We start from the raw sequence: 21,321 nt of genomic DNA on the forward strand, positions 1-21,321 counted from the left end.
ATTTCTTAATGGAATTGTTTCAGTTCCAAATGTTGCTTTTCATTGGAATCCTTTTGTTCTTGACATTGATTGGAAAAAAATATGCCTCACCCAAAATAGCTACAAATAAGATAAAAGAAGTTTCATTTTGAATTATTCATCGTACATATCCAGTGAATACTCTCTAAGTAAAATACAAAAAAGATATCAATACTAATTGTTCCGTTTGTAAGCAACACCCTGAGTTCCTAGTTCCCTTATTTTGGCAATGCAGTTATTCTAATTTGCTTTGGAAAGATTTTTGCCTTTTTGCAATTGAGAGTAAAGACGTCTCCTTACTATGGGAAAAAGTTTTGTTTGGTTTTAATTAATTACAAAACGAACCTTTACATGAAAAGAAAATATATTTCCTTAATCTTCTTATCTTATTAGCAAACCTTTATACACAAACAAAAAAACATTTTTAATAGATATTTTGCTTACTGAAATGCAGTATTACTTTGAAACTATTTTTAATTATTTTACCAAAAAAAGGCTTCAAAACTGAAATTTGTGAATTACTATCTTTTTTTTTTAATGCTTTTCATTTTCTTTATAATGTACTGTGATTGTATATTCTCACTTTTTGCATTTAAAAAAAAAAAAAAAAAAAAAAAAAGCCGACAGTGATCAAGGACTCGCTCTTAAAAGACAAGCTTAAAAGTCTGTCCCTGTCTTATTTTTATAAGTGAAAATATACGTTTCTGTTAGAAAGATCCCCTAGAAAGCACTTTGCACATGACTCAATGATTTTCTATGTAACATTTTAATAACCATCTTAATTACATACAACCCTTACAGAAATTACAACTATATTACATATACATGATCATAATTACATCAAAGTACAGAAAGGTCTTCAACTCATTAAATATGTGCATTGTATGACCTTTAAAAAAGAAACAAAAAGCCCTTTACACTTTGATGTGAATAACTAAAATAAAAAAAACAAAAAGCAATTATGGAGTACAAATATCCCTTAAACAGGGTTGGGAAAATGTGACAAAAGGTCAAAACTGTTGGCCCGTCAAATTCACAAAACTATTATACTTATTTATTTTTTTAAACCCACGCATTATTTCAAAAACATTACATATGGAAATCTGCAGGAGCCTTTTGTGCTAATCTAGTTTAATGTTCCTGTGTTTTGAGGATACAGCACGATGATGGAAATTTTACAAAAAAAGTAAAGGTTTAAAAAGGGAAACAGAATAAACCATCTGCACTACATCTAAAGTAAAAAAACATAAAAATCAGTTCGTCTCATTTTTATCCTTCAGAAAAAAAAAAAACTTTCAAAATGCGGGGCTTTTAAATATATTCACAAGTTGACACTCATAATTAACAAGCAATGGTGTTGTTGTCTTTAGGCATCAGGAAAAAAAGGATATTGGGTATTTTAAAGATAATCCACGAATGTACCTTCATTAAATTTGAGTTTTCCCTCGAATTAGAGAAACTGTGCAGGGCATTGGTCTTCAGGTTTAAGATAAAACAAAAAGTTCTTATTGTAAACAACACATCAGCATCTCACAATCCTAATGCAACCCTGTTACGCCTCAGAATTGTATAATTCACCACTAAAAACAAAGGCAGAAGTGTGCAAAAGTATGTGTCATTACCCTCACATATATTACATAGTAGGGCAAGAGCCATAAAGCATTTTTTGTACAAAACAACAAAACGTATCGTTAAAAGATACCCATGCTAAAGGCTGACACAAAAGCATCTCATGCAGTCTTAAATCAATAAATGTGTATGGTTCGACTCCACTGACTCCTGCCTGCTCAGCACAGAAAGTTCAGCCTCTGTTTTCTTTTCTTTTTTTAAATAACACCCAAATCTCACAGGACAGCTTTAGCCTGCCGTATTCCCCATATGAGCCCACCGGCACCATTTGAACCTGGAAAACTGCAGAATTTATTACAATGTCCTGGAAAGCAATAACAAACCCTCTCCCCAACCGCTGTGAAGTCTAGATTATTGCTTCGAACACTGTAAAATTACCGAAATGAACAATTAAGAACAGTAGAGTGTTGACGGCTCTTATCAAGTAACGGTGAGCTTTTAGTTTGGAGAATTTAGATGTTAACCTAAACATGCACATAACGCAAACCGCAACTGGGTCACATCTAAGAGATTTGAGTGGGTTCGATGGCACTCGGCCAACTCAAGCTCTCGGTCCACCAGAAAACAGTCAGAGTAAATCATGCGTGCCGAATTACTCTTGCAGACTCACTTCAATTCTTTTTCCATTCTCACACCGATGTGTGCACACACACTCACTTTCAAACTCTTTTAGCATCCACCGCAATCTGAATCAACACAAAGTGAATCAACAGCAGCTAAAACTCTAGAAGTGCACTGGATGTAATGATGTGAATCAGGCTACCTTTACAGGCCTAAACAAGTGATGGCTGTGACTACAAAACATGAGATTTACATGAACAGGTAGCAAGTTGGGGCCAAAGCTTTGTGCACTTTCTAAGAGGCTCCTTCTGTATGCTTTTTTTTGTAGGGGGCTCAGATTCACAAACTCCTCCCCATTATAATAACGTCTTTTGGGAATCCCTCCATCTTGGCCACTTCAAAACAGCCCAGTTTGCTATAAAAATCCAACATTCTTTTGTCAATCTGCCGGACCTCACAGAAAGCACCATGTGAGCCTGATGATTGGAGAAAAAGATTTTTATGAAGGAAAGCATTCTAACACTGCAGCATCATTTAAGTAATAACTGATTTTTTTTATTGTTTAATAACATCATAATTACCATAATGGTTAATAACAAAGTTCACATGCCATATAATTTTACCTACCATTAGCTTTCAGTGATGAGAGTAGACATCCCATCATGCTTTTGGCAACACTGGGGTCAGTGACTTTTGCATGAATATCTACTTTTATGAGTGATGGGAAGTTCCTGAGGAATGACTCTGGCAAACCCTCTTCTTCCTCATGAAAACTCAGCATCATTTTCTATATGGGGAAAATAAAAGATTGTTGTTGCAATAAACACCATTTTATTCAAATTTATTGAATAACAGAGATATAACAATTTATCATAATATCAAGAAATTGCTAAATAAAAATGCGCCAACTAGTATTGCTGATGTAAACAATATGATTCTTGATATTGCGCATGTTTTATCCAACAGTGAGCTTATTGCATTTAAAATGTATAATTAACCAAAAAAAAAGTAATTTATATATATATAACTTTTTTGATCACCAGCCACTGTGGCTAATAGATTTACAATGTTACCAGCTACTCGCCATTTTCACTAGTTACAATTTTGTTGCTGGGATTATATATTTTATATGCATAAATCTGACTTTGGTATGCTAAAATTACTTGATTTCGATTTTGTGTTACGTCCACATGCCTCCTCATTCATTTCACTTCATTGTGTGTTGTGTATGACCTTGATCAATGAGCATGAGCAAATGTGTTGTGGTTTTATAGAGTCGCATTGCAATTAGTTTTCATAATTCTTAGTTTTCCAAACTAATAATTCCCTTACCACTAAATTTAATTAATGCGTCAAAACAAGCAAAACATAGCTATAGACATAGACTTTTTATTCAATAAAAATGTTCTTTTAAAAAACAATAGACATTTAAAAAATGATTTTGATGTTTCTAAATGCACAGTAGTTTGTCCAGGCTAAAGGTCCCAGATCTGATCACCAGTTAACTATACTCAAATTGTGAGTTAATCTCTTATTAAAGCAATGATCTTGTAAAGGATGATAATTAAAATATAAAAACAAAAACAACTAAGCAAAAGAAATCAGGCAAAAAAACCTGTGTGCGATAATGAAAGAATGATCGTGTGCACATGGTTACCGTCAGGCCCATTAATAATCTGTTCAAAGAATGGTTAAAGGGAAAGCAGCAATGATGCTTACAAAACACCTGGCGCTCTTGAAAGCAGCAGGACCCTGGGTGCACGAGCACTGCTTCTTTCCAGCCTATTTTAAAGAAAAGCAATCGCACCAGTTGCGTTTCTAGGCACGGTTGCTTTGCACAAGGACACAGGAGCTTTTAAGCACACTGAGGTTCTCGTCAGTGAGTGAGGAGAGCCAATCGGCTCCTCTCATGATTCTTTTATTTGGTAGTTACCTGCTTCCATTTGTTTGCACAAACAATTATCAGTCGTGCTGATCGCATTTGCACGCATACGGTCTTAAACTAAAGTCCTAATCTTTAGTGACTACCCAGCACTGGCAGTTTAAAAATTACTTATTATATATGCCATTATAATAATGTTATCCATAACATCATATTGCAAGTTCTAAATCAAGATTGATATTGAATCATGAATTGAGAGTATTGTTGAGGTCATCTTAATTTTAATTATTCATGTATAAAAATGGTGAAATCATGTAAAAATGCAAATACTATCAATGCAACTGTCCATGCATTTGCGCTGAAAAGTTTTGGTATGGGTTCATTATGTTTCAAATTCTCAATCAGTTTTTCAACCACAGAACACATATAAAAAAATAAAAATAAAAAAAACATTATATTTACTTAAATGTTTACAATCCACGTCTTGTTACTTTGCTAGAGAAAACAGATCTATAAATATTTCCACTACAGGTTAGCCCAGCCATGGGCAAACTCGATCCTCGAGGGCCGGTGTCCCTGCAGAGTTTTGCTCCAACACTAATTAAACACACCTGAACCTAATTAGTGTCTTCAAGATCACTAGAAAGCTACAAGCAGGTGTGTTTGATTAGGGTTGGTGCAAAACTATGCAGGGACACCGGCCCTCCAGGATCGAGTTTGCCCATCCCTGGGTTAGCCTATAGATATAATTGATAATAACCGGATGATAATGTCTTATTTGTGTTTTTTAAACAAATGTCATGAAATGAAGTTAGTTGTGATTTATTATAGTCTAACAAATGACTGAAGAAGAAACAATGCAAAAACTACCAAATTGCATGTTAGTATACATTTTACATGTTATTGAGATCTAAAAATGATTCGATCAGAGAAAAATGAGGTTTTTATTTGCTAGGCAATGATGTATAAAAGATGACATGCTGACCTCAGCCTCTGAAAGGTCCTTCTCTGTGTCTGGCTTGATATATTTCTCCTGCATGAACGGAATCCAACTAAGCTTGCATTTCTTCACGAAAGGCTTGACATCCACTGTGCCCATAGCATAGCCACACACACCTTCCTCATCCTCAAGCACAAAGCCATAGTCTGTACTGAGCGTCAGGAAACCTCCCACTAACCTATAATAAGCCAGACCATTAATAACATGAGTTTTAATCAGTATATAAAACATAATAATGTGACTAAAAGAAACGAAAGCTCAAACTGCACCTGTCTCCAATAAGGTCCGGTGATTCATCTGAGAAAGAAATGCCCTCACAGCTCTCAGTGAACATCTCCTTGCAGATCTTATAGATGGCGGACTGAGGACAGAAAAAAAGAGATGCAGTGTGAAGGAATCTGGCATCTCCCGGTCCACAAATTGTGAGCCCTTTAAGGGCTAACAGGTGGACCAGACTGCCGTTTCAGCACAACACTTCAGATGATCTGCGAATAAACCTAAAAGCACCGCGTAAACTGGGACATCTCAGCTGGGAATACACAAGCCAACATTGTTTTATTTAGATATAGAACTCTGGATCTAATGAGATTTCAAACAGCAGACACTTGCTGTGGTCAAGCCTTCAACAAAGCACAAAAGCAAGTGAGCAAGTTACTAGTTTGACATAGTAAAAGACACAAAGTTAAATCTTTAAGACCTTTTTATAGGTTTTAAACAAAGTCATTCTTTCTAATTTCAAACAGTTTCTGAATATTTTTTCATTTAAAATGTTTTTCACTATTAGTTCAATGTATTCAACAACTTTTGATTACAAACTATTAGCTAAAATCTTCCTCAAGACAAATAATGCAATGAAACTTAATCCAGAGCTATTTACAAATTAGTAGATTCTAGCCCCTTAAAGTGGACTTATCGATATTTTAAAACTGTCTTAAAGGGGTAGTCCACTATGATATCATATTTTAAACTTTAGTTGATGTCTAGTGTAGCTGTGTGAACATAAACAGCATCTCTGAATGTAATATGCTCAAAGTTCAAAGCAAAGGGAGACATTGGCTTTTACAGAGTTAGCTTAGCAAAGCCTCCAGCGAACAAAGTTTGGGGACTACAAAAAAATACATCCGGGCTAGTGAGAACACAAATGCTTTAGGTTATGCGCATTCACCTCGTGCGCACACCCTGCGAAGCAAAGAGGTGTGGCCAGAGGTGCTGTAATGTTAATGCAGTGAACGCTAAAATGGCGACCAAATGCTGCTATTTTCAGAATTCATTCTGTTTCTGTATTTGGGCTTCCAAAGGACACGACACAAAGAGAGAATTGCTTTCAGTTTAATTTTAATTATGTTTAGGAGAACTTCCAGAATCTCTCCCAGTTCAGTGCTGAATTCGGCTCAAACTTCTCCAACAGATGAAGCTGTGGATTGTAAGCCACAACCTGTAAGTATTTTTGTTTGTTAAAATTGATCAACTACAGGCAGTAGTTTGTAGTTAACTATGTTGTAGCGAGGACATAAACAAGAATGTGAACAATAGGAAATGCTGATTGGCACCGTTTACAACTTAGCTACAAATTCATATTTATCAGTCAAACCAGTCACCAGCGCTGCAGTGTCTCTCTATGTGGCTGCTTTCCATGCATTCTACATCTCAAATAACCAACCCGCTAAAGATATGTGGACATTTGCATATTACTTACACATGCTTATAACCCGAATATATGTAAAAGACACTTGTCAGATTTTATTTTAGAGAGCAGGCGTGAGCTGTGTGCTCTTCTTTTTTGTCTGATTCAGGCAGCTAACGCTGCTAACAGCTGCTCTGAGTGGACTGTTTACTCAGCGCAAAAGCGCGTGCTTGTAGGGGAGTGACGTGGAGCCAATTCGTGAATCACAGCACCTTATGTTAGTGGACCAATCAGAGCCTCTTGAGGGCAGGCCTTTTGGAGGAACTAGAAAATATGACAGTCATTTTTATGTTAGCTGAGTAGCTGTATATAATCAAAGTAAGGTATATGGAAAAAAAAGTGTGATTTTCTACAAGTGAAGAATGAGCACACATTGTTTTGCATCTTATAAACACAACTAAGCCTATAAAATACATTGTAAAGCACCCCTTTAAAAAGTAAAAAAAAAAAATCTGTGGGTTGATGCCGAGCCACAACTTACCTCATCTTTGGCAAAGTAAGGCCTTATGGTATAGATTTTGGAAGTTGGCATTGATGGTGGTGGCTGGTAGAAAAGATCGTTTGCCCCATCAATTGGCAACAGTCTCTGTGGAGACCAAAGCAAAAGCATGGCACAATTTAGTATCTCTCTTGACTTGACCATGTGACTCCACTGCTACTGAAACATCAGCCGGCATGAGTGAGTTTACCTGCTCCAGCTGATCCAACCTCACACAAAAGAGCTGATCAAAAGTATGCCTAAAACTGGCATGGAAAGTATTGTCTATGTAAGTAAGCTAGCTTCTCTGGTAGGTCAGTGTACAGCAAGAGCATGTAAAACCCCATACTTAACATACGCACCAATGAAAATCATTTTTCAACCTTTTTTTTGTTGAGAGAAACCAAAATTAAACAAAAGTGTGCAGGCTTGGTCTGAGAAAGGCTTAACTGGCTAAAGGAGATGCTCCTTTCCCACTCTTTTATATTTTTCGCTGCGCAAGAATTTCCTGTTGAAAAAAAGGAATGATGCTGGCGCGAAGCAAAACTCCATGACCAAATATTACTAGTTAAAAACGTCATACATTTTCCATACCACTTAAAATAGTCAATTCATTTTGAGATGTTAAAAATGTAGCATAGTTATGGATTGATAACCATTCATTTGTTCATAGAGCTTTGAGCTGTCATACTCGCAGTCGCATGCGCAAACGCAGAGCTCGCAAGCGCAGACAAAATGTGGTGATAAAATTTGCGCTGTTTCCTGCAAAGAAACAAGATGTCATAAAAGAAAACCTAGCCATGCTGCGTCATCGCGAGCGCAAGGGGAAAAGCAGCATCTCATTTGGGCAGCTGCTGAAAGAAATCCAAATTTAGGCTAGATTAGAAAACACAATCACCCCGAACACTGGATCTGATAGTAGCTTTTTACACTTCCGAAAAAAAGCCCAAGTGGCTTAACACCCCTTTGTTTTTCTGTGTAGCTGCAGACAGTTCACCTTAAACAGACCAACCCGTGGTGAATTGCAACAATACCAACATCTAACACAAACGAAAACATATCTTTGTGAAACATATTGCGGGAAATTCAATTATGGATACCTGAAACTCTCCTGCTAGACCGCCCCTAAAGGCCCAGGGCTCTTGGTCGCCACTTAAGAACTGTGCTGACGACTGACTACGACACCCTGTTGAGATCAGATCCAAGCGGAGAACGTTATGTGAGGGGCTTTCTGGCATAATGAGGGGGAAGGGGTATTGAACAGAAGTGTCTCATTCCAAATAAAAATCTACATTCATGGAAAACACCGCAAGATTTACAACAGTGAACAGCGTGGACATCTTCTGCCTAGGGCTCAAGCAGCTTCAGCTTACAATGCCAGAGGGCTCACACTGAATGTAATGCCAGATTTGGGCACATTACTTTTTCCCCTCAAGCCTTATCAGACTCTGAAAGAATTATAATTAAGTGAGGTTCACGATGCAATCTAGATTGAGACACCAAGCAACTCTTAACTCAATGTTAATGTCTGTTATGAGGAAATAGGATGTTAAAAGACCTATTTGCTGTATTGCATTATGCTAGTTATACACCGTCTGTTCGCTCGCTGATACTAAATAAGCTTCAGCTGTTCAAGCCCATTAAATTCTAAGCTAAATCTGAAGTCACATTTAGACCTATCTGCCTTGTCACATGACTATCAAGGGTTCTGCATCAGCCACCACTGCGGACGCTTTCTAGGATCAATTTAAAGTTCATGTAGAATTCTACATGACAATACAGCAGATCTAGCAAAACACCAGCAACAACTGAATCTTTCCAGTCTATTTGTTCCTACAGCAGATGAGTGCTGTTAAGCAGACACAAGCTCTATGCTGCAAGTTAAATTATTTGGTTTCTAAATAGCAGCACCAATGTGAAGGGATGAGGACTGAGCGTCATGTAACAAGGCAAATGCAGCGCAAAAACGGAGAGACAAAGCTCTCCTCATTTCAATTTGATCATACTTGAAACACATCCTGTTGTGAAATGGCAAAACACACCACACACAACATCTGAGGGGAATTTAACCACATCCAATAAGTTTTTTTTAAATTATGTGTTCTAAAAATTTAGTCTTATTATGCTGTGCAGGGCTCTATGATTTCTGATATGGAAAATGGATCAAATGACGAAAGAATTTACACAATTCACAGAGTCACGGAATTGGGCAATTATTTAAATCACAGATTCTCAACCACTAGTGGGCCTCAGCGATCCTGCAGGTGGGCCGTGAGATAGCTTAAAAATAACTCTCAATATTATACTATAATTATTGGATTTCATTATTAATATGCTATATTAAAATTATCAAAGTAATGCACTTTCACCTGTTCTGTGATTGATTACTTTAAACAGCAAAAACAGCCTCATGATTGCGTCTGCAGCTACACGCAAGTCTGTTCATTCACAAACTATGCGCGAAGTGAAAGTCTCTCTTACTGTATTTATATAGTGTATGTATTTATATAGTGTATATATTTATATAGTGTATATATATATATATATATATATATATATATATATATATATATATATATATATATATATATATATATATATATATATATATATATATATATGATTTAAATGAATACATCAAAAGTGGCAATTAGGTGCTGTACACCTTATCAAATAATGACGTGGACTTTTATGTGATTATAATGTGATTATTAAACCACAGACACACACAAAAAACAATTTAAAGATAAAGCCTATAAATATAAACAATTATTCTTCCATGTTTTCAACAAATAAAATCAAATATGAGAAAAAAAAAGAAAAACTTAAGGGGCACCTATGGTAAAAAAATCTACTTTTCAAGCTGTTTGGACAGACATATGTGCATGTATGGTGTATAGACTGTCATATTGGGGTGATATAAGCACACCCAGTGCTTTTTTTTTTTAATTTAACAACATAAAAAAACGGTGGACCAATTGGAGCTGTTTTCAAACCGACCGCTACTTGACGTAGGAGAGCGGTCCCGCCGCCCACCAATATTGATTGACAGGCGCGTCATCATATCCTCAGTTTGGTAATTCACGTCAGCCATTTTCAGCGTGAGTCGAAGCAATATCACTAAAGGAACACCCTAGCTCTATTTTTAGATGCGAGGCTCATTGGGCTCAACACAAGAGCAATATTCTCCACATTATCGCTCTAATCTGAATTATTGGTTGTATCTTTAGGCAGGTTTGCAAACATGTGTACTTCTCATTGAGTCTACCTTATACTTCAGCCGTTTGCATTTCTCGCGATTCCAGAAGCTCCCTGTGATCTTAACTAGCATGCGTTTTAGAATTCTAAACATAGGTTACTATCAGGATACACTCAAGTCGACGGCTGGGCGCCGCGGACCGCTGCAGAAACCTATGTTTAGAATTCAAAAATGCGTGGCGCGACGATTCGGGACACTTCATGCTTCTGGTGCGCCACAGAGAGTGTCTGGTGTGCCATGTCGCGGCTTCGAGCGGCGCATCCGGTGCCTCAGTCAAAGTTAATTCAGTGTGCGTGGTTATTAGTTTCTGTGTGCAAGCTCGGCACTTGAAACTAGCACACAGTTGGCTGTAAAACTGTACAAAGACACATATGATTTTGTACTCTCTGCTTGGTCTGTGTCAGAGTCGTACATGTACGACTGAATGGTGATTCTCTCTCTCTCCTTCTCCCTCTGCTTGTCAGACTTTTAATTATTAAAGTGCAGTATATAGCATTCTGGGTGAAAAAAAAACTAAAACTAATAAAAAATAGAGCAGATTTCATAGAGCCCAATGTGTGTCTAGATGATTCAGGCAACGTATATCATGTTTCCCCTAAGATGATGTGGTAAAGTTGGTCTGAGCCATTTCATTTGGGCCTACTGATAGAAACAAAAACCATGTTAGAGCTGCCAGAGAAAAAAAATTGAGGGGTTAACACCTAACACTTGAGCTATCGCTGCGCAAATGTGACTTCATACAAAACCCTTTCCTTTCCTGAGATTTTGAAATAAAATCATTTGGGGACATAAAGAACATCAAATCTATAAAACCCCCAAAAGAAAAGTACTGCAGCACTGTGCGTGCATACATCGGGCACTGTCCATCCAATAGCAGTAGAAGCTTGTGCTGAGGATTCTTCCATCTGTACATAATGAAGGGAAAAGACAATAAAAGAGCTCATTAGTAACTGATCTCAGCACAACAGCAGCGAGCCACTGACTAAATGCCATCTGCACTGCTTTGGACGGGGTATAAATGCTGGCTGAAAATGCCCTGGTATTTGGACTGCCCATGCAAACAGAGGCTGAAAAGCATATTGAGAAGGGACAGTCCCCAACCAAACCCTGATAAATTTACATTAAAGGCACAGTTAAATAATCATCACATTTGTTCAATAGGCATGTTCTCCCATAAAGAGAAGCCTTTATGGGGTTTTCTATGAAAATGAGTCAAAAACGTTTGATTCGAGTTCTCCAGAACCCACTCATTAGTGCAACATATTATATATTTGATTTTCCCCTCCATCAGCTTACAACAACCTAAATGTGGCATGCCAGTTTTGGTTGCTGCCTGCTGTGTTGCTTTGTTATATAGCTGGACAGAAACCTGTGAATGAAATGTGGTTACCAAGGTAACCCAGGCCATGCTGGTGCTATAATTACTCAAGCAACTTCCAACAAAACCCTCATTTAGAGCAGAATCCATTACTCTAACTGGACTGTAGTGATGCCCAGAAGCTATATGGAAAACAAACACGGGCATTCTCAGCAAGTGACAGGTCTTTCAATAAAATCACCGTAAATAAAATGGCTGGCTAATGACCCAAGCGCCTCTTTGATAGGAGACCCTTCAGTTGGCTGACTGTGCAAATGAATTTAAGATCTTGAGAACTGTGCACAGTTCACAGCAATGTCGACCAGACCAGTTCAGTTAGAGTAAAGCATGTGCTGAGGATGTTTGTGGAGCATCTTTCTGTAATGTACATAATCATATGGCAGACGACAATCAATCATATACAATATAATCACTTATGACGCACCAGAATAGCCTTATACAGCCGCCTCGCTTTTCAAGTTCGCATGCGCGGCGCACTAGAGCATTAGGGGCCTATTTTCCTCCATGATCACACCCTTGATCAAAAGAGATTGCAACAGATGTTGCAAAGTTAATGCACAATGATACTGAACACACAGCAAGCAGCAGGACCCACCCTGGCAACTGTGACCACAGCAGTCCAATTCGCACTACCAGATTAAGACATGCCTGAAGGAGAACGAATGGCTAGCAATGAAGACAGCATCCAGTCAGTATAGGAAAACAGGACTTTATAAAATAAGAAAAGCAATTGTGCACCGAATTTTTAGAAAAACCTTGCCCAAAACTTTTTAGTATCGCATGTAAAAGCTCTCCATACTTTGAGTGAGAACTGAGGTCTTAAAGTAGAAAAGTGTTCATTTACTAAAGTCTAAAAAAACATTCTGCGATCTGTTAAGAAATGTTTTAGAGTATCTGAAATCATAATAATGTCACTACATAAAGGTGCGAGTTTAGATTTGAACATTATATAAACAGGTGAAGTTGTGACTTCAACTTAATGCTTATTGTTTTAGATTTTACTTAATAACTGTTAAATATTTGATGGGCATAGCTAGAGATGCAGCAAAGAGATGTTTGGCCATACATACCTAACCACTGAACAAATGATTTCACCATTGAGATGATACTCTTTATATCCCAGATATAGGGATACAGGTCATAAAGAATGGTCCTGTTTGCGGAGTTTGAGAGTCTGGTGAACATCTGCATGACAGAGCAGCACATCTCCTCAAAGTTTTCCGCTCTGGATTGCCACTCAGTTACCTATAAACACACATACACACACACACACACACACAAATAAATAAAAATCACTTTGTCACTGACACACTATAAAAGTTCGAGTGCTTTAATACAGTTTAGTAGCAATTCCCAAAAATGTTTATTTAATATTTATTTTTAGATTTAATTATCTATAAAGTGAGTTTTTTTTATCATAAAAGCACCACCGTGTGGTGCAAATAATTACTGCACTTCCACCATTTTGTCTGGCTAAAGTCTATTGAACATTTTAGTTTATATTTGACTCAACATGAACAAAAAGTTAATTATATATTAAAAACAGCACATATATCTTAATACAAAACATCCAAGACTTGTATGAGTAAATAATTTAGCAAATAATAATTTGGATTTATTAACAAAGGATTTGATTTATAAAAAAAAAACAAGAAAATACCCCCCTCCCCCAAATGCATTTGATGTCTATTAAATTGTATTTATTCTTACTGACCAAACTGACCAGATCTCTATCCATAATGCACTTTTTTAAAATTAGCCATTTCTCACCTTCTCTGGATCCTTTGCTTTGGAGTTGACACTAACATAATTGCTATTGGCTCTCAACCAGTTAAATTCTTTCAGCATCTGTACTGCTTTTGGACCGTGTTCATAAGGCAGGTAGAAAAGTTCAGCCAGAAGCGTCAGATCCTCCAGAGTAAGTGCCTCAGTAGTGAAGAGCGGTTTTTCATTGGGGCCTGGAACAAACAATTCCTTATTGAGCTGTTCATCAGTTTGCATCGGTGCAATGTCACTGCCTGAATCCTCTTGAATAGACATTTCTGGCGATTTGGACTCTGTCAGGCTCTCTTTATCAGTGTCCATGGGTTTGAGATCTTCCGTCATCTTGGCTTTGACAATCTCTGTTAGAATCTGGTTGACATTTTTGGTGTCCTCGACCTCGTCGTGTTTCTCCACAACCATCTCCATGGGTTCTTCATCAAACTCCTTCTTCTCCACCTCCTCTTCTTCTTCTTTGCCAAGCACATGTGGCTCATCAGAAAGGGGCACCACCGGACTCATGATGGGCTGTTGGAAGACTGTGGTCACTGAAGTGGAAGTGACCAGGGTGGATGCAGTGAGCGTGGGAACATCCATAGTAGTACTTTTTGTTCCACTGTGAGGCACTTGCCGGCCTGCACAAAATGGAGAAAGGGTAAATTAAACAATCAAATTCATAACAACTCAGATCCTATTACAAAGTATTAGATATAAAAAATAGTTACTGTTGTACTGATGAGGGACGCCAAACTCGCTCAGCCATTCAGTGAGAGCTAGCTTGAGTGCAATCTGTGGGCTATAGAGGATATCGGTTTCTAGCTCCTCATCACTGCCCTCGTTTTCCAGCTTTATCTGGATGGACACAGTGCTGTCTTCACTGTCAGCTAGATACAGAAATGAAAAGCTAAGATTAGGATTTATGCTCAAATATAATATGCTACTGTTCAATAACGATGAAATAAAGAGAAACTAAAAGTCTTTGGTATGTAAGCAGCATTTTTACAGAACTTCATACTGCATGCCAAAAAGATGACAACAATACGATGTTTTTAAATTCAAAATATGTGATAATATTATATTGTGCATGCAGAAATTTGTATGTTTAGAATCCTAATAATTTATATAATTATTTATATAACTTAGGGCTTTAATGATTTAAGTCACTGTAAAATCTGAAAAAAAGCAGTCAGTGTGAAAAGCCCTTTACACTACCTGACAAAAGTCTTGTCACCCATCTAAAGCACAACAAATAATAACTTGACTCCTAGTTGATCATTTGGTATCAAAAGTGGCTTATATGAAAGGCAAAAGCCTATATGTGACGCAAATTTTACGAAAATGAAATATGATCATGACTTAATGTTTAATAATTTAATAAGGACAGTAAAGTCTGAATTCAGACAACAGTCTTTGTTCTAGTTTAGAATATAAAGTCATGGTGCAGTGGAAAAATAATATTGTGTATGACTTCCATGAGCTTGGACAACTGGATCCATACATCTCTGCAATGACTCAAATAACTTCAAATAAAGTCATCTGGAATGGCAAAGAAAGCGTTCTTGCAGGACTCCCAGAGTTCATCAAGATCCTCCATCTTACCTCAGACATGCTCAATAAAGTTCATGCTGGTGACTGGGCTGGCCAAACCTGGAGCACCTTGACCTTCTTTAAAGTGAACTTAATGTGGAGGCTGAAGCATGAGAAGGACCGCTATCCTGCTGAAGAATTTGCCCTCTCCTGTGGTTTGTAATGTAATGGGCAGCACAAATGTCTTCATACCTCAGGCTGTTGGTGTTGCACTGTGCAGATCTCTCGCATGCCCCCAAACTTGACTGATTTCTGTGAGAATCTTGGGTCTTCTTGGGTTGCAATAGGTCTTCTACAGTATTTGTGAGGACTGGGATGCAGTTCAACAGATGATTCTTGAAAAAAAATCTACCTTTTGACACTTTTCCAAATGATCAAATTAAAAGTCAAGTTATATTTGTTGCTCTTACTTTTGTCAGGTAGTGTATATTTCTCTGTAAAAACTAACAAAACCTCTAAATTTATAAACAAACTATTTATTACAGAACAGCATTTCCATGAAGACATACTTACTCATGACTACATCTTTTCTCACTCCATTCATGTTAGACTTATACCATGTGGCTAACGTATGAATAGCCACAAAATTAGACTCAAATTCACAGTTGGGGTTGGTGAGGACTCCCTTTAGCCGAGGAATGAGTTCTGTAGACCGGCCTTTATAAGGTCCCAAGAAAAGTCTCTTTTGATCATAGTCATTAGCATGGATGTTGTCCCAGATTACAGGAGCTCTCCTTAGTATCTTTGTGACTTCTTCAATCGATTCAACGGTTATGTCTTTAGATACTACCTTGGGACCTGTCAAACACAAATATTTTTTTTTTAAATAAAATAAATCTTCAAACTTGAATGAAAACATAGCTGTAAGCAAATACAATACCTGTCCATAACACCTCAATACCAGGAAGCAACTTTTCACCTATTGTGCGCAGGTAAGGCGATTGTGACACATTTGGATAACAAAATGTTCCACAATACTCTGAGGAAGTGGAAACATGAAATGAGTGTGATAAAGCATAAAAAAAACAACAACATAGCAGTTGCCATCATGTAAAACAACATGGTTAAGGTAATGAATAATGGTAATCTTACCTGTAGGGCAAAACAAAAAAATTTCAGGTTCTCCCAAATATTGGAAGATCTCATTGGTGACAGACACTTGGGCATGTGCAAAAGAGCTGAATACCTCCTTGTCAGCTGGACACATGTTATGATCGATGTCATCAAAGAGTAAGGCAAAGGACTTGCACCCAAAATGAGTGACCTGCACAAAAGATAGATGAAGATTTATTATGCATGTCATAAAAACACTGGCACACATGAAGCTTCTGAAAAAGCTCATTCATACCTGGTCTAATTTCCTTTTAAGTGTCGACACTTCCTTTTGATTTGAGAATGTAATGTCCAGGCCAGGAGAAATGGCATAAATGAACTCAATCCCATACTCTTTAGCAGCACTTATCAAAGTTGTGAGTTGCTCTTTAAAAAGAACAAGTGAGAGAATTACACTTAAACATTTTAAACCACATAAAAGCATAACAAACGTTTTGAATTTCAAATGACAGGAATTACTACCTGCTTCCTCAACAGAATACATTTCTCTCCAAAACATTCTGTGTTTGTAGTCATCTTTTGGGGCATACAAATAAGTGTTCAAACCCCATTTCTGCTGCCTGAAACACAATAAATATAACAAAAAAACTCAGGTACACACCAGAATGCGATTGAACGCCCCTCCCCCCACTGGACTGTGTTCACACAGTAGTTTTTGGTTCTGAACCCTAGTATGTTTACATCATCACAACGGAAGATGTTGCTATGTAACACCAGTGCAGTGGAAGCCAAGAAACAGCTGGATACCATTGCTAGGATGCCTCAAGTTTGAACTTTGCACTTTAAAATGTAGCTTCACTTTCAATTTGCTAACACTGAGCAGCACATGCATCTATTTATCATGAATGTAATATAAAAGTTAAAATAAGCAAGAATCATCTTGCAACATAACATCCTATTTGGTTCAGCCTTTATCCATTTTGCATTCATATTTTAGTCAAACTGCACCAAAATTTGTCTAGAAATGGACTGCAAGCGCCTTGTCAGTGGTACTGGACTGCTTGTTTGCTGTGCACCAAGTTCCAGACAGCATTTGTTATATATATATATATATATATATATATATATATATATATATATATATATATATATATATATATATATATATATATACACACACACACACACGTTTACTCAATAGGGCAATCATACAAAAGTTTGTTTTAAGGTGCCATATACACCAGTGCATATTCTTTCTAAAACAGTGTTTTAAAATGTAAACGCTGCATGTCCAGTATGTTGTTTTTAATGTTTGTCCACGTTTGTAAACAGCCAAAAATGCAAGATAAATGATCATTCATGCTCACACGCATATTTTGCTGGCACACATACTTGCAGTCTACCACTTGTGTACTAATATGAGAGGGGCTTTCTGTTTCAGAAAGGAGGTTAAGTGAAAACTCAAGAGTATTTTAACCCTAAAATGAGAGAAACTGGGTTTCCCGTTTCAAAATGGCAGGTTTGTTAAACTGGAGAAAGCAGGGTAAGTCAAGCATGTTTCTGAAAGAGAGGTAACTTAAACTCAGAGTCAGTTACTGCGGTAACTTACTCTGTGAATCTAACCTGGTCAGGAGCAGGTTTTATTCTCTAAACTCTGAGTTTCTGTTGGTCTCCTCCTTTTTTTGAAGACAAAGCGGTATCTTTCGCCTTAGCCTTACGTTTTCACCCACCTATTTTAATGCTCATTTTGGATATGCGCATAAAAACGATTGAGGGAAACGTCATGATGCACATAACTTTCGAAAATACGCATAACTAAGTAAAATGAACTTTTTATTGATAGAAAAGATGTGCCTAAACTATAAATGGAAACACTTTTACTGAACAAATTACAGTACGTGCATTAAAAAAAGGTTTGTTATAAGATGATCATGTGATGATGAAAATGTGTCTGAATAGACAAACCAGCAGGCTGAGTACACAGTAAAACATCTTAAATGTTGTTTTGGTCATTCATTCTGAAACGCCTTAACTGTTTCAGTATTAGTGTTATTATATTATTAATGACCTCCAAAGAGTTTGGAGTGGGTCAAGAGCATCTGTTCTCTACGTCTCATGGCTTCAAACGCCACCACGCGTTTAGTGTGAGCATTGTCTTCTGAGGCACAAGTACATTTATTAAATAAAGAAAAGATTGATGCAGCTTCTTCTACCGCAGTAAATTCTGTTTTTACTGTTGATATTTGGCACCCGTTTAATCAGGAAGTGATCATTTTGTTCTCTTTGAATCGTTGGATGGAAAGGCTGCTTTATTTTTATGCGTAATTCCAGTTTTGCACATAAATTTTATTAATATATTTGGATGGAAACAGCTATTGCCTACATTTCAGTCACACAAAGAACAGAGTCACGTACGAGAATGGCTTATCCTTTTTTAATGAATAATTATGTTAAATTTACTGACCTTCGACAAGGACATTTACTGTAACTAGATTAATAGGATTATTATTCTTTCTAAAAACTATTGTTTAGTTCTGCTTACATTCTAAATGTCACATCAACCTCCATCACCTGATCAATGAAAAAGGCAAGTGCACTTTTAAATCTATTAAAACTGATCAACGTGTTTAAATTTTTTTTAGAAACGTCACACATAACATTAATTATTTTTTTTATTATACTTAAATACTTTCATTGTAAAATTACATATTAACTTGAGCAGCTGTTTAACCACGCTAACGGTCTCTGTTCCACTGATGCAGTGGTGTTGCTTTTTAAAATATATGGTCATATTTGCTATAACTACATGAGCACATCAAGTTCAACTGGAGAAAGAAATGGTGATTCCTTTTTTTAAGATGTTGCCATAGTCAATATTGAATAGTTGCCATAATGAAACAGACCACCAGAATTTCAGAATTAAACTGGGTTCTTTGGCGTGTTTAAAATACTTACTTTTTTGCCAGCAACAACCACAACAATACTTACGTATTTTAGAACTAAAATGCACTAGTGTAAACGACACCTAACTGAACCAAACCTACCACTGGTGAACACGTGCTATAATGCCAGAATACTTCCAGTAGACAAAACAAACTTACATTATAATCAAACTATGCAAAATAACTACAAAACTTACCTATGCAAGTACAGTAATGGAAAGAAATGGGAATAAAGAAAAGGGCACATGCTTGCAATACCTCCTGAAAAGCTCTTTCCTTTGTTCCATAGTCCATGGCCGTCCATAAAAGCCTGTTGTAAGCAACAAACACAGAAATGAAATGGGTTTTGACAAACACAACAAATTCCACACACTGATGCTACAGACTATAAATATTTAAAATATATACATAACGTTATATTTTTTGTTTTTGCGTTAAAGTCGACAATTAACTGAAGCTATTGTAACAGATGATTCCACGTAATGTATAATGGCATTGTACTGGTTTGTGCAAATTCTCACCCTCCACAACACCAGTGACGAATTTCCTGCGGCCTGTTCGCTCAACCTCGATGGTGGGCTCATCAACTGGACACTGCGTTTCTGCAACCGCTTCCACTAGTACTGGATTAACTTCAACCTCTGGCTGCGACGACTCGATTATTTTGTCTTTCTGAACCATATTGAATCGTTCCTAATAACCGTTGTCGCAGATGTCAGATTTGTAATTAGCCAACGCTTTTCTTCCGCAAGAAAACAGACCCTTCACCCAATTCACTTTCTGGGTTAGTAGGCCATTGAGTCACCGGTAGGTAGAAATTCAGTCGGATGAAATTGAAATTATCTGCATGAACCAAATGCAGATATTTTCGTTCGCTAAAACAACAGTCATTCGCGTACAATACTAAATTCTTTCGGGACTGTATATAGTCTGTCTGCGATCTGTCTTTTAACGATGCGTTTGTCTGTACCGCCAGTTAACGTTAGCATAACCCGCTATTTTCTCTTTCCGCTTTTGTTTAGTCACGTCACATCATGTACGGATAATGCATTTATATAATTTTACCAAGAACTGTACATATGCATCGCGACACGAAATAGAGACTGTCAATGTAACGCAGCGTTTATCGAGTGTTTAATTTTGCACTCTTCTTCCTGTTTACACTTACTGCGCAGACTCAGGAAACTGGTTTGAGCCAGTAACGGGCGGTTTGTGTGAGTCTGAAAACAGATCTCTAGCCTGCCTCTTAAAGGGACAACAGCGAGAATTTCAGCTCTTGTCGAGCCTGAGTGAGAATCGTGGATGGCAAAGGTTCATTTAATTAATCTTATAAACATTTTTAATAAGATAGACATGTATTTGCTAGTCCAAACAAATCGGCTGTATTGCTGAATTATATAGGAGACAACAACATAGTTACAATATTACAACTATCATCACTTCTACAAAAAAAAAAAAAAACCATTCCAATGTGTTGTGTAATTTGTATTTTTCACTATTTTAAATAGATTTTATCAACATCTCTTTCCCCCTTTTGATTTAATGCAAACATACATTAGGCAAAATGTGCATTTGTAGTCAGTAATAATGATTCCATTCAGAAATATATTTTGTATTATGTACAAAATAGCTTAAAGATTAACAAATTGTATTAAAGTAATGTTTTGTAATCTGTATTGTTGGAAAGACTAAAATTTTCTAGTTCACATTAGAAATTGCATCAACCTTTCTATAAAACCCTGTAAAAATGCTGGATTTCTTTATCAGCCACATTAGCAACTAGTTCTCAACACCTGACAAACCTGGCCATTGTCCTTAGCAGTCTTTCTCAATTACCAGCTGTCGCCCTATATTATTCTTGACAGCACTTGTCAGATTGTTATAAATTAAATAAATCACCTAGTTATTATTGGTATAGCAGGAGAAACCCTACCCCTGAGATTGGGCAGCAATTTATCACCTTTGGAAAACACAGATCTAAATCTTTCTTGATCAACAGAGTAACAGAGATCTGTAATGGGGCATCCCCTTTAAGAAAATTTGGTTCCTTGCAACAACAATTTCAGTCTGAGAAAGTGCAATGCCTAAA

General features: G+C 36.9%; 1 protein-coding gene across 2 annotated transcripts; it reads right to left on the bottom strand.

The window, feature by feature from the left end:
• Window positions 1–768: 768 nt before the first annotated feature.
• oga (O-GlcNAcase) lies at window positions 769–20,416 on the bottom strand. 2 transcript variants are annotated; one of them, XM_056471367.1, is made up of 17 exons: window positions 19,754–20,416; window positions 19,491–19,542; window positions 16,813–16,910; window positions 16,586–16,716; window positions 16,330–16,501; window positions 16,118–16,216; window positions 15,751–16,035; window positions 14,376–14,534; window positions 13,660–14,285; window positions 12,960–13,134; window positions 11,363–11,416; window positions 8,353–8,438; window positions 7,256–7,360; window positions 5,360–5,451; window positions 5,076–5,268; window positions 2,836–2,995; window positions 769–2,684 (listed from the first exon to the last, which is right to left on the bottom strand). In XM_056471367.1, the coding sequence occupies exons 1-17, from the start codon at window positions 19,911–19,913 to the stop codon at window positions 2,548–2,550; spliced, it is 2,784 nt and encodes a 927-aa protein (XP_056327342.1). In that variant the 5' UTR covers window positions 19,914–20,416; the 3' UTR covers window positions 769–2,547. The 2 variants fall into 2 exon arrangements, with proteins under 2 accessions (XP_056327342.1, XP_056327343.1); XM_056471368.1 differs by lacking the exon at window positions 11,363–11,416.
• Between the last annotated feature and the right edge of the window lie 905 nt (window positions 20,417–21,321).

This window comes from Danio aesculapii, chromosome 13, assembly GCF_903798145.1.
Source record: "Danio aesculapii chromosome 13, fDanAes4.1, whole genome shotgun sequence".
NCBI lineage: Eukaryota > Metazoa > Chordata > Actinopteri > Cypriniformes > Danionidae > Danio > Danio aesculapii.

What these genes read in the sequence shown, in the direction of transcription:
- oga (XM_056471367.1), bottom strand. Translation starts at nt 19,913, where the DNA reads ATGGTTCAGAAAGACAAAATAATCGAGTCGTCGCAGCCAGAGGTTGAA. An exon ending in CGTCACTGGTGTTGTGGAGG is followed by an intron (nt 19,543 to 19,753) that starts GTGAGAATTTGC and finishes TGCTTACAACAG; the next exon opens with GCTTTTATGGACGGCCATGG. An exon ending in TATTGAGGTGTTATGGACAG is followed by an intron (nt 16,036 to 16,117) that starts GTATTGTATTTG and finishes TGTGTTTGACAG; the next exon opens with GTCCCAAGGTAGTATCTAAA.